The sequence below is a fragment of the Centropristis striata genome, chromosome 13, assembly GCF_030273125.1.
Source record: "Centropristis striata isolate RG_2023a ecotype Rhode Island chromosome 13, C.striata_1.0, whole genome shotgun sequence".
NCBI lineage: Eukaryota > Metazoa > Chordata > Actinopteri > Perciformes > Serranidae > Centropristis > Centropristis striata.
The window spans coordinates 36,290,890-36,304,595 of NC_081529.1; the positions used below are offsets into that span (position 1 = coordinate 36,290,890).

At 35.7% G+C, this 13,706-nt stretch overlaps 1 protein-coding gene across 2 annotated transcripts in view; it reads left to right on the forward strand.

Moving 5' to 3' along the window:
• Nucleotides 1-13,706, forward strand: part of il12rb2l (interleukin 12 receptor, beta 2a, like) — a 31,734-nt gene that overhangs the window by 10,515 nt on the left and 7,513 nt on the right. The window contains exons 4-11 of one of the 2 annotated variants that reach the window (XM_059348685.1): nucleotides 32-180; nucleotides 3,217-3,347; nucleotides 5,535-5,676; nucleotides 6,904-6,980; nucleotides 7,061-7,298; nucleotides 9,017-9,214; nucleotides 10,676-10,780; nucleotides 11,700-11,843. In XM_059348685.1, the coding sequence (XP_059204668.1) occupies nucleotides 32-180; nucleotides 3,217-3,347; nucleotides 5,535-5,676; nucleotides 6,904-6,980; nucleotides 7,061-7,298; nucleotides 9,017-9,214; nucleotides 10,676-10,780; nucleotides 11,700-11,843 (1,184 nt within the window). The remainder of the gene's footprint in view (nucleotides 1-31; nucleotides 181-3,216; nucleotides 3,348-5,534; nucleotides 5,677-6,903; nucleotides 6,981-7,060; nucleotides 7,299-9,016; nucleotides 9,215-10,675; nucleotides 10,781-11,699; nucleotides 11,844-13,706) is intronic. The other variant, XM_059348686.1, reaches the window with a different exon arrangement.

Consider the following 13,706-nt stretch of genomic DNA (forward strand, 5'->3'; position numbering starts at 1 on the left):
ACTGGTTTTGCTCCTCTCGTCTTCTCTCCAGAGAGGGTCATGTGATCAATGGGACCAGTGAGAGTGGGATCATCCATCGGGAACACTTCAGCCATGGAGAACTTCATGTCTGGGTCCAGGCTAAGAACCAGCACGGTTCTACCAGATCTCAGAAGGCTGTGTTCCATACTGAAGATATCAGTGAGTCACTGCTGCACGTTCTCACTCACAAATACAGACACCATCAACCACCATAACAACCCATGACAACAGGAATTTCGAGAGAAATTTTGAGTGTGCTTGACTCTAGCCCGTGACTCTCACCCATACATTATTAGATTACAATCTGAACTGTTCTCAAAATGGAAAAGAGGAGGAAGTCATGTAAGATAATAAACCAGGTGTTGGTGTGTGTGTTTGTCCGCATGTGTCTGTATCAGTTTGTGTCTGAAACTCGTCAGTTAGTATCTGAAACTCGTCAGTTTGTGTCTAAAATTCGTCAGTTAGTGTCTATAACTTGTCAGTTAGTGTCTAAAACTTGTCAGTTTGTGTCTAAAACTCGTCAGTTAGTGTCTAAAACTCGTCAGTTAGTGTCTAAAACTCGTCAGTTTGTGTCTAAAACTCGTCAGTTAGTGTCTAAAACTCGTCAGTTTGTGTCTAAAACTCGTCAGTTAGTGTCTAAAACTCGTCAGTTAGTGTCTAAAACTCGTCAGTTTGTGTCTAAAATTCGTCAGTTAGTGTCTAAAACTCGTCAGTTTGTGTCTAAAACTCGTCAGTTAGTGTCTAAAACTCGTCAGTTAGTGTCTAAAACTCGTCAGTTTGTGTCTAAAACTCGTCAGTTAGTATCTAAAACTCGTCAGTTTGTGTCTAAAACTCGTCAGTTTGTGTCTAAAACTCGTCAGTTTGTGTCTAAAACTCGTCAGTTATTGTCTAAAACTCGTTAGTTTGTGTCTAAAACTCGTCAGTTAGTGTCTTAAACTCGTCAGTTTGTGTCTAAAACTCGTCAGTTAGTGTCTAAAACTCGTCAGTTTGTGTCTAAAACTCGTCAGTTAGTGTCTAAAACCCGTCAGTTAGTGTCTAAAACTTGTCAGTTTGTGTCTAAAATTCGTCAGTTAGTGTCTAAAACTCGTCAGTTTGTGTCTAAAACTCGTCAGTGTGTAAAACCCGTCAGTTAGTGTCTAAAACTCGTCAGTTTGTGTCTAAAACCCGTCAGTTTGTGTCTAAAACTCGTCAGTTTGTGTCTAAAACCCGTCAGTTAGTGTCTAAAACTTGTCAGTTTGTGTCTAAAATTCGTCAGTTTGTGTCTAAAACTCGTCAGTGTGTAAAACTCGTCAGTTAGTGTCTAAAACTCGTCAGTTAGTGTCTAAAACTCATCAGTTTGTGTCTTAAACTCGTCAGTTAGTGTCTATAACTTGTCAGTTAGTGTCTAAAACTTGTCAGTTTGTGTCTAAAACTCATCAGTTAGTGTCTAAAACTCGTCAGTGTCTAAAACTCGTCAGTTAGTGTCTAAAACTCGTCAGTTTGTGTCTAAAACTTGTCAGTTAGTGTCTAAAACTTGTCAGTTAGTGTCTAAAACTTGTCAGTTAGTGTCTAAAACTCGTCAGTTAGTGTCTAAAACTCGTCAGTTAGTGTCTAAAACTTGTCAGTTAGTGTCTAAAACTCATCAGTTAGTGTCTAAAACTCGTCAGTTAGTGTCTAAAACTCGTCAGTTTGTGTCTAAAACTTGTCAGTTAGTGTCTAAAACTTGTCAGTTAGTGTCTAAAACTCATCAGTTAGTGTCTAAAACTCGTCAGTTAGTGTCTAAAACTCGTCAGTTTGTGTCTAAAACTTGTCAGTTAGTGTCTAAAACTTGTCAGTTTGTGTCTAAAACTCGTCAGTTAGTGTCTAAAACTCGTCAGTTAGTGTCTAAAACTCGTCAGTTAGTGTCTAAAACTCATCAGTTAGTGTCTAAAACTCATCAGTTAGTGTCTAAAACTCGTCAGTTTGTGTCTAAAACTCGTCAGTTTGTGTCTAAAACTTGTCAGTTAGTGTCTAAAATTTGTCAGTTAGTGTCTAAAACTCATCAGTTAGTGTCTAAAACTCGTCAGTTAGTGTCTAAAACTTGTCAGTTTGTGTCTAAAACTCGTCAGTTAGTGTCTAAAATTTGTCAGTTAATGTCTAAAACTTGTCAGTTTGTCTTAAACTCTTCAGTTAGTGTCTTTGGTAGCTAAGCAACCAGGGCCAGGTGGCGTCCACCAATCAGAGCAGAGCAATCAACTGAAATCAACTGCAGCTGTGAAGCCACTGACAGAGAGCAAAAAACAGCAAAACATTCTCCTCAAACAGAAAGCATTATAGTCCACCCGTAGCTCCTATCATTGATCCGACTTCACTTTGAGCATCCTCAGTTCTTCCTGAACGTCTACATATGTGTTTAGTGAAGAAAAAAAAAAGAAATTGTCTTTTTAGAGCGATCAGATCTGCTTTCCTCCAGAAATGTTCCCGCCTTTTTCCCATGGCGGTCTATGGGGCTATGGGTGGTGTTGGTGGATCATCTGTGGTCCTACGCCCAAACTAGAACTCTGACAGCTTTACCACACCAATGAGAGGGAGGAGACACATTTTACTACGTTTATATCTATAAATTATTTCTGTAGAGTGGCATATCCGGCCTCAATCACCGTTTCCAGATTTATTTATTTTTTAAATGTCTCTCCCTCTCCACTCTAGTGATGATGTTATGCACTCTAGCCTCTCCATAGGGTTACATTGGGGAGATTTTTTGGTCGTGTTTTGGCCGAATAATTTTAAAACCGTTTGTCGAAATCCTTCGAAAAGTCACAGCACACTTGTCATGGCCGAGCCGGTCCATTTGATACCTTTTTAGTGTGTGTGAGACCAAAACTCTGGGAGAAGTAGTCGACCGAAAAAAAACACGGAATAAACGGAAGAATAAAATCTAGGATTAAGCCCAGTGGAGAGTAGATAATGTGCTCTTTAAAGCACACTCAATTATATTAAAGCAGCATGGATTTTGGGTATCCATAGAACCCATTTTCATTCAGATATCTTGAGGTCAGAGGTCAATGTCCCCCTGTGAACATGTCCATGCCATTTTTTTCACCAGCCAAAATTTGGCATACCTTTGGTCCCCTTACCCATCCTGAATAATTTACCTGTTGCTGCCTGGATTTCTCACATTGATCATATTGATTTGAGTGTTATCTCATATTATCTCATATTTGTGTGTGTGTGTAGTGAAGCCGTCCCCTCCTAACGTCTCGTCGAGCTCTCTGGAGTCTCTGGAGATCGACTGGATCTCCTCCTGTGATGAGCTGCAGCCCTGTGACGTCCGCCACCGCCACCAGGCAGAACAACACTGGATTGAGGTGTCTGGTTTAAGTTTTATCTTCCACCATTTGGAGAATATGTTGACACTGACGAGACAGCGCAGATAAATTAATAAATAAACCAATGAATGTCCTGAAAAAGCAGATCAAGGTTATTATAGTGAACGAAAACTAGCGAAATAATGAAAACTAGAATTGAAAAAACATTTTCGTTAACTGAACGATAACTAACTGAAACTGTATTTTGTGGTCATAAAACTAACTAAAACTAACTAAAATTATAGTGAAAATGTCCTTCGTTTTTGTCTTTTTCAACTTTTTTCATACGTAAACCTTTTTGGTTGATTGGTTAAATCTATTTCATCTATCTGGTTTTATGACTTAATAAACTTTTACAAACAGTTTATTGTTCTGTTTGTTTACTGTGAATCAGACAGAATTGGGTTATGGTTTGTATAACTGATTATAATACATATAATATTAAATATTATTGAGAAAGTTTTGTGTTTGGTAAAGTAGCTCTCTGGGTACGTTTTCAGAGTTGTGAAAAATTGGCGCACAATCCACATTAAAAAGGTTTATTTTCATTCCAGATAAAAACATTTTAAAAAATTACATCAGCCACTGTATCAGTTATCGATAAATTTTCCCTCTAAAATCAGTGTCGGCCTCAAAAATCCCATTTTGGTCTCCAACTGAAAGTCACTATGACTTAATATAGAAAAGGTTATAATAGAGAATGAAAACTAACGAAATAACGAAAACTAGAATTGAAAAAACATTTTCGTTAACTGAAATAAAAATAAAAACAAGAGGTTTTAAAAAAACGATAACTGAAACTGTATTTTGTGGTTACAAACTAACTAAAACTAACTAAAATTATAGTGAAAATGTCCTTCGTTTTCGTCTTTGTCAACTTTTTTCATCCGTAAACCTTTTTGGTTGATATGAAATCTATTTCATCTCTCTGGTTTTATGACTTAATAAACTTATTGGGGCTGAGATGGATCAGACAAAGGAAATAAAGGAAACATTTATTGTGACCTTATTGAATCTGGCACCCAACAAATACCCCATTACAAAAAAACTAAAACTAATTAAAACTAAACTACAACCAATTTTAAAAAATTCACAAATTTATGAGAAAAAGTGACAAATTTACAAGAAAAAAGTGACAAATTTACAAGAAAAAAGTGACGAATTTATGAGAAAAAAAGTGACAAATTTAAAGAGAAGAATTGTCAAATTGACAAGAAAAAAGTCACAAATTTGCAAGAAAAAAGTGATGAATTTATGAAAAAAAAGTGACAAATTTAAAGAAAAAAAATCACAAATTTACAAGAAAAAAGTGACAAATTTAGGAGAAAATGTGTCAAATTCAAAGAAAAAAAACATCAAATTTAAGAGAAAAAAAGTGACAAATTTAAAGAGAAGAATTGTCAAATTAACAAGAAAAAGTGACAAATTTATGGGGAAAAAAGTGACAAATATACAAGAAAAAATTGACAAAAAGTGACATTTATTGTGACCTTATTGAATCTGGCACCCAACAAATACCCCATTACAAAACAACTAAAACTAATAAAAACGAAACTAAAACTAATAAAAAGAAATTCACAAATTTAAGAAAGAAATAAGTGACAAATTTACAAGAAAAAAATGACGAATTTACGCGAAAAAGTGACAAATTTAAAGAAAAAAAAGTCAAATTTAAGAGAAAAAAAGTGACAAATTTAAAGAGAAGAATTGTCGAATTTACAAGAAAAAAGTGACGAATTTACGCGAAAAAGTGGCAAATTTAAAGAAAAAAAATCAAATTTTAGAGAAAAAAAGTGACAAATTTAAAGAGAAGAATTGTCAAATTGACAAGAAAAAGTGACAAATTTATGAGAAAAAAGTGACAAATATAGAAGAAAAAATTTACAAAAAGGCAACATTTATTGGGACTTTATTGAATCTGGCACCCAACAAATACCCCATTACAAAACAACTACAACTAATAAAAACTAAACTAAAACTAAGCATTTTCCAAAAAATAAAAAACTAATTAAAACTAGCAACCTCACTCTAAATACTCATTAAAAGTAACTGAATTTGAAACCAAAAATTCACAACGAAATTAAAACTAAAACTGATGAAAAATCCCAAACTATTATAACCTTGTTGCAGATTAAGCTTCGTCAGCTGAATGCATGCTAAAGCTTGTTTTTTTAACTTTCTACTCAGGCCAAAGACGTTCTTCATGGCAGCTACGCGGTGGACAGTCCCAAACCCTGCACACTCTACCAGTTCCAGGTTCGCTGCTCCTGTGCAAAAAGTTTGCGTAGCGACTGGAGCGCCACTCACACAATACTCAGCACTGAAACAGGTTGGTCCTCAAATGCATCAGAGAACTTGGAGAAGGTTGAAAAGTGTTTATAGTTTCTCCTCTTTGTTTTATTCCAACTTTAAAGGAGACCTTGCAGCTCATTCCAGCTGGGTAATAGTACTGTTGTGGCGTTTTTCAATTATAAACAAGCACATTTAAAAAAATGTTTGAATATCATTAAAAAGTCATTTCAGAAAGTGAAACTCATACATTATATAGATTCAGTACACATAGTGTTTTCTGTCTTGAAATAGACTAAATAAACATAATCTGAAGAATTTTTTTTTTTTTTGTGGAATTTTTTGTGGTTTGTTGTCCGTAGACAACATTTTACCATAACGGTGCACAAGTGAAAAAGAAAGTTTTTAAAATTAATTTTAACATTATTTATTTAATAAACATGTGTAAAAGATTCAGTAGCTTCAACAGGGAACAATACAGAACATTTTAAATGTAAAAACATTGTAAAAGGAACAAAAGACGTAAAATGACAAAAACACAAAAAGACACCAAAAAAACACAACAAAAAAAAGACACAAAAGACGTAAAAACACCAAAAAAAGACACAAAAAGTTTTTTTTATCTTGGTAAGAACCAAGATTTAACCAGATTTAATTTATCTGGTTTTAAGAGTTAATTTCCTATTTTAAGTGTTCAACATGCTTATTTCTAGATTTAATACAACATTTTACACAAAAAGACACAAAAAGACCAAAAAAACACATAAAATGACCAAAAAACACACAAAAAACACACAAAAAGACAAAGTAAAAACATAAAATGACCAAAAAATAAACAAAAGACGTAAAATGACCAAAAAAGACATAAAAAGACAAAAGAAAAACCCACCAAATAAAGACACAAAAGACGTAAAAACACCAAAAAAAAAGACACAAACATTTTTTTTTTATCTTGGTAAGAACCAAATAATCATCAGGTCACTCTGCTCGGGCCAGTTCATCACTGCTGGCAGCTTTACTTTATCTGGTTTTAAGAGTTAATTTCTTATTTTAAGTGTTCAACATGCTTATTTCTAGATTTAATAATCTTAATGTAATAAATCTTGTCAAGGTAAATTATCTGTCCATGCAGCAAGATCATTTCCCTCAGATTTACTGTTTGATCTGGTTTTTAACACCTTTTTCCCAGTGCTCTGTGTTCAGGATCAGCTATCATCTTTCTGTTTTTCTCTTCTTCTTCTTGCTCATGTGTTCTCCTCTGGTCCAGCCCTGGTTGGAGCTCTGGATGTGTGGCTGGACTGTGGCATCTCACACACAAACTCTGACTGTGTTCTCACCTGGAAGGTACAAGAACAATCACTGTTTCTGACTGAATAATCGACCTGAGGGTCAGTAGATGCTAACGCCTCCTCCTCTGCCTCCAGAAGCTTCCTCCGTCTCAGGCCTGTGGAGTGTTTCTGGGATATGAAGTCCTGCTCTCCTTCAGTGACGGCGTCACAGAGTGGGTGAACATGTCCTCCACTGAGCCAGCGGGCCTCTTGGTCTGTGAGGAGATGCAGTGCTACTTCAACCGCTCTCTGAAGCTCGTAGCTTCAGTCAGTGTGGCGGCCTTCAACGCTGACAGCTCCACAGAACCTTCTCACCTCACGCTCACAGCTACAGGTACCAGGCTGGCATCCAGTAGGGAATATAAGATGTTAGTGAAAGTGTGAAAAGCTGTTTTCACAAAACATCCTGAGGCTTCAGATCACTTCTTATGCTGCTCTTCCACCTAAAGATGTCCCCAGTCCCTAAAGACTAGAAGCTGAAAGTCTTTAGTAAATCTAGTTTTACTGGAGTCACGTTGCTCCGTCATCTCCATGGTTCAGTTTAAGGTAGTAATCTGTTTCATATCAGTCTTTAACTAGTCTTGGTTTGGATCATATCAACATGTTTGATATTATCTGAAGTCTCAGTGACGTAACACAATCACCAACCAACAGATGAGCAGGGAAAGGTCCCTGGTTCAGACTGGTTTCAGACTGGTTTCAGACTGGTTCCAGGCTGGTTTCTGACTGGTTCCAGACTGGTTCCAGACTGGTTCCTGACTGGTTCAGACCGGTTCCTGACGGGTTCCAGACTGGTTCCTGACGGGTTCCTGATGGGTTCCAGACTGGTTCCAGACTGGTTCCAGACCGGTTCCAGACCGGTTCAGACCGGTTCCAGACTGGTAGCTGACGGGTTCCAGACTGGTTCCAGACTGGTTCCTGACTGGTTCCTGACTGGTTCCTGACTGGTTCCTGACCGGTTCCAGACTGGTTCCAGACCAGTTCCTGACCGGTTCCAGACTGGTTCCAGACCGGTTCCAGACCGGTTCCAGACTGGTTCCAGACTGGTTCCAGACCGGTTTAGACCGGTTCCAGAACGGTTCCAGACTGGTTCCAGACCGGTTCAAACTGGTTCCAGACCGGTTCCTGACGGGTTCCAGACTGGTTCCAGACCTGTTCAGACCGGTTCCAGACCGGTTCCAGACTGGTTCCAGACCGGCCAGTAAAACCACTTCCAGAGGAAAAAGTAACATCACAATAATGCCTCAATAAAAATCTAGTGATGTCATATATTTAGATGTTTCTTAGTAAAGAGAACAGGAAGGAGAGCCAGTTAAAATGCATCAATAAATGTAGACATAAATAAGACATAAATAATCCATGATTAATGTTTGATTAACTAAATGAAAGTTGATAGAGCTGATAAATACAATTATTACATTAAACACATTATAATTAAATAGGACATAAATGTTTATCATGAATTAATTTCTAAATGTTCCTTTCCTTTATTCTTCCTTTTATCTATTTTTACTGTAAAATAATCAACTTTTCATGTGATAAAAACAGAAACCCTTTTTCAGCTTTGTGAGGGGCATTTTGTGGCTTCTTCTCTTCTTTTTATTGTTGTTGTTGTTTTCAACACAAACCACTGAGTCACACACTAGAGCAGCTGGAGCCAAAAGCTGCTTCTCCTCCATTTAGTCAGTTTTTACTAAGAGCATGATGGAAAAACTGCTAAAAGAATCTAGTTGTAGTCTTGTAAATAGATTGACAGTCTGTCTAAAACATCAGTGAGAGACTAGAGACTCTAAACACTAGATGTCTTTAGATGGGACCAGGTGGGACACCAGAGCTTTACACCAGTCTTTAACAAATCTTTAAAGTCTTCTGGTGTATCGGGAGCATTACTGGTTGAATTAGAAGAAACTTTTTGAAGAAGTTTTTTAGTTATTTGTGCGGAAAGACATTGGTCACTGTTTCAAAGTGACTGTTTCCTCTGTGTTATGATGCTTGTATTTCTCCATTTCTTGCTTTTCAGCCGAACTAACAAAGCATTTTTCTCTCGCTAAGGTAAAGAAAGAAACGATCAACCGATCCAGCTCCAGATGACTGAAGAGAGCCTGAATGTGTCCTGGGATGGTGGTCCCTCTCTGCGCTCTGAGGACCTGAAGGAATACGTGGTTCAATACAAACAGGCAGGAAGTCTTCTGGGCCGAAGATTTCACTGGCTCAGAGTCAACACCAGCCAAACAACAGCCACTTTTACAGGTCTGTCACTTATATATACACACACACACACACATATATATATATATATATATATATATACAAATCTGAGTGTAGATCTGTCTTTTATAGCCTCACTACTTACAGGCGCATAATTAACAGTATTTTTTGGAAAAAACTAAATATCCATACTCTTGACAACATTAACCCTTGTGTGGGTCCTCAGGGGTCAAAAAGGTAAAAAAAATAAAATAAAAAGTTGTTAATAATTTTTTTCTACATGTCCTAAAACCAGTCTGATGTCATGGGGTCCTTTTTGACCCCTGAGGACCATGGGTGCTATAAAAATGTATGAAGAAAGTTGAAATTTATGCTGAATAAATTATGCTGACATATGCTGAAAATGTCAAGCAATTCTATGAAAGTTAACTTTTATTAATCATTCAATCATTTAAAATGATTTGGGGTCAACAAGGAGCCCAGGAGGGTTAAGACAAACTCTATCAAATCAGCTCCATTTCAACAAGTGACAACATTCAAATGTTGATGCAACATAAAGAGTTTTATCTCAACTGTGGCTCTATTCCAGTAAAAGATTGAGATTCTTATCCACCACAACAAAACAACTAAACCTCTCTCTAGTTACAGTAAAGGTAGAAGTTTCGGCTCCTCTGTGATCAGACACTGAGATCTGTTCAACATTTCAAAACGAACTATAATAAGGAGTCTGGTGTTTTATGTGCAGTGCATATTGTGCTTATTCTTTTTTTTTTTTTTTTTAACAAATCTGTTTATTGGATTTTACATTTTAATAAAACAAACAAACAAACAATACTGTTCCATGCACCAGTAATTGCATGTAAATACAACATACTACAGAGCAGATAACCCTTCCACAGACACCTAGCCCCAAGAAATAGGCAAATATAGTTGAAAAGTAAAGATAAAGAAAAAAACTAAAGAAAAACAAAAAAAGATGGGTTGTAATAAAATAATAGATAAAATGATAAAATAAATAACAATAATAAAAATAAGTAAATTAATAAATAAATAAATAGATAAATAAAATCAATAAAAAACAACAAATAAATGCCTTACTTATTATATATACATATATATATTTAATAAATATAAAAAAAAAATGTTTTAGTAAAAAACATAGATAACAATAAATAAGTAAATACAATTAAAGGGAAAACAAACAAACAAACAAACACAGGCTCAGCTCATTTCAGTACTCAATTCACAGTCAACAGACATCTTGTGCTATTGACAGAAGACACTTATAAATATATATATATATATATATATATACACAAATCTGAGTGTATATCTGTCTTTTGTAGCCTCACTACTTACAGGCGTATAATTAACAGGTTTTTTTTTTTTAAACAAAATATCCATACTTTATTTTTTAAAAACCATCAATTAACTGATTACATTTGAAGTTTGAAGGTGAGTTCTTGTGAGCTGTGTAACTCTGGTGTGTGTCTCCACCTACAGGTGAATATAAGAAGTACACTCCCTACCAGGTGTCATTGTTCTCTGTCTCACACACCAGAGAAGTCCATCACCTGTCTTCACTTATTGGATATTCAGTTCAAGGAAGTAAGTATTTATGAACATTTTATTTCACCTTTATTTATTGAGGGAGGACCAATTGAGAGCAAGCTCTCATTTCCAGTGGCGCCCTGATTACAGCACAAATACAGTTCAACATATCACAACACACATCCATAATAATATACACTCAACAGAAGCACATCATGAATTCAACAAGCACATGTACATTCAGAAATCATAAGATCACCAAGAATGTATTTATGATGATTGAAAGGAATCAGTGTATAAATGCAACTGAAGCTGAGACAGCAGATTATTCCATTTAAAAGGAGCGATGGTCATTTTGTGTCTTTTTTGGTAATTTAGGGGTTTTTTTTCTGTCATTTTGTGTCTATTTTTGGTCATTTTGTGTCTTTTTTGTGTCTTTTTAAAAATAATTTTGTGTCTTTTTTGGTAAGTCTGTGTATTTTTTTTTTGTCATTTTGTGTCATTTTGTGTCATTTTTTAGTCATTTTTTTGTCATTTTTTTAGTCATTTTGTGTCTTTTTTAAGTCATTTTGTGTCTTTTTTTGGTCATTTTGTGTCTTTTTTAAGTCATTTTGTGTCTTTTTTTGGTCATTTTGTGTCTTTTTTTGGTCATTTTGTGTCTTTCTTTTTTGTCATTTTTTTTCTTTAGTCATTTTGTGTCTTTTTTAAGTCATTTTGTGTCTTTTTTTGGTCATTTTGTGTCTTTTTTGAGTCATTTTGTGTCTCATTTTGTGTCTTTTTTTAGTCATTTTGTGTCTTTTTTGAGTCATTTAATTTATTTACTTTTTTTGGTCATTTTGATACTGCCTCCAGCGGCAGTATCAAAATGACCAGAATTTTTTGTTGCTCCTTTTAGCTAAATTGACTAAATCCTCCTATTAACATTAAATGGAAAACAACATTTCTGATCATGATTGATTGTGTTTCTCCCTTTCAGCCCCCTCCACGGTGCCGGCGTTGAAGGTGTCGTCCATCGGTTCCTCTCATGTGATCCTGTTCTGGGAGCCTGTTCCTCTCTCCGGGCAGAACGGCCTGATCCTCTACTACCAAGTCATAGTGGACAGTGGAAAGAAACAAAACGGTACAGAGCAACAATATATAACACTTTAAGTAATAAGTAATGTTTTTTTAATCACCAAATGATGGAATGATTTTTCAATATTGCAAATTGGGTTTCTGTGTTGATTCTCTGGAAAAAAAAACATAGTTAAGCTTGTTCTAAATTACATACTTTTTAAAAACTTTTAGTTGAGTGTGCTTGAAAGAGCACACTATCTACTCTCCACCAGGCTTAATTCTAGATTTTATTCTTACGTTTATTCCGTATTTTTTCGACTACTCCTCCCAGAGTTTTGGTCTCACAAACACTAAAAAGGTATCAAATCGTCCGGCTCGGCCATGACAAGTGTGTTATGACTTTTCGAAGGGTTTCTGCAAACGTTTTTCAAATTATTCAGCAAAAACACGGCAAAAAATTCCCCCAATGTAACCCTATGGAGAGGCTAGAGTGGATGACATCATTGCTAGAGTGCAAGAAGGAGAGAAAAATTTGTCAAAAAACAAATTTGGAAACTGCGCTCGAGGCAGCAGATACCACTCTACACACTGAAAAAAAGGTCTAAAAACAAGATAAAAACACTAAATCTGAGGGAAATTTACCTTGACACGATTTGTTAAATTAAGATTATTAAATCTAGAAATAAGCATGTTGTGCGCTTAAAATAAGAAATTAACCCTTAACCCATTGAGGCCTGAAAAACCGCTGGGCGATTTTAAAATAAGCCTCTAATTTTCTGGAAATTCTGGAAAAATTCTGGGGAAAAAAGTGTGAACTCTTCTACTAAATAATAGATTTTTCAGCCTCTGTAGCAGATAGAAATGAAATTCAGCTTATACAAAATACTACAAAACGACGTAAACGCTTTCCAGGCTTCAATGGGTTAAAACCAGATAAATTAAAGCTGCCAGCAGTGATGAACTGGCCCGAGCAGAGTGACCTGATGATTATTTGGTTCTTACCAAGATAAAAAAAACTTTATATTTAGAAGTGTTAGATCATTTATCTGGTTTTAAGAGTTAATTTATTATTTTAAGTGTTCAACATGCTTATTTCTATATTTAACAATCTGAATTCAACAGATCTTGTCAAGTGAAATTATCTGTCCATGCAGCAAGATCATTTCCCTCAGATTTATTGTTTTTATCTTGTTTTTAAACATCTTTTTGCAGTGTACTCCAACCCTCACAAAGTGTGTACTGGGACATACTACTTCATCATGACTGTAGACTTGTAGTATGTGTAAAATAATGACAAACATATAAAGAAAACTAGTGATAAGTAAACTTGTTCAGGTGTCTCTTTCTGACGAGCAGGTAGATTCGAATTACAGCCTTGTGCGGGATTTATTTTGCAAGTATCAAAAACAGATACAGATGCCAAAGGTGACAGACAAATCCAAAGATCAGAACAACTCTGAGGAGATAACGCCTTGTTTTTCTCTTTTTAGCTTGCAGGTTCGTGCGTCATTATTTCTGTGTAACTGAAGTTCAATGCCCTGTAATTTCCTGTTATGTTCTACTTTTGATATAAGAGCACACTTGGGAGGTCAGATTCCTGTTCTAATGTTATCGTATCAACCAGAGCATCCTCTTACGATATGCTAAGCTGACTTGTCTAATGAGTTTTTCCTTTCCCATAAAAACTGAAATCCTACCTTCTGCCAGGTCATGCATTCATTTCTTTATGTTACATATATTTTCAACGGATTTCTGTGATTGACTGATTTCAGACTGGAGTTTGTGTTTGGTGTGCTTTAGATCGCACTTTGAGGCAAAAAAAAAAAAGCAATCCTGTCTTCATTCCAGCTCTTTTTACGAGCCTCGGGTTTGTTTCGCCGTCGCTCTGCACTTCAAAGATTGTTTTTTTTCTCTCTTTTAGTCCATT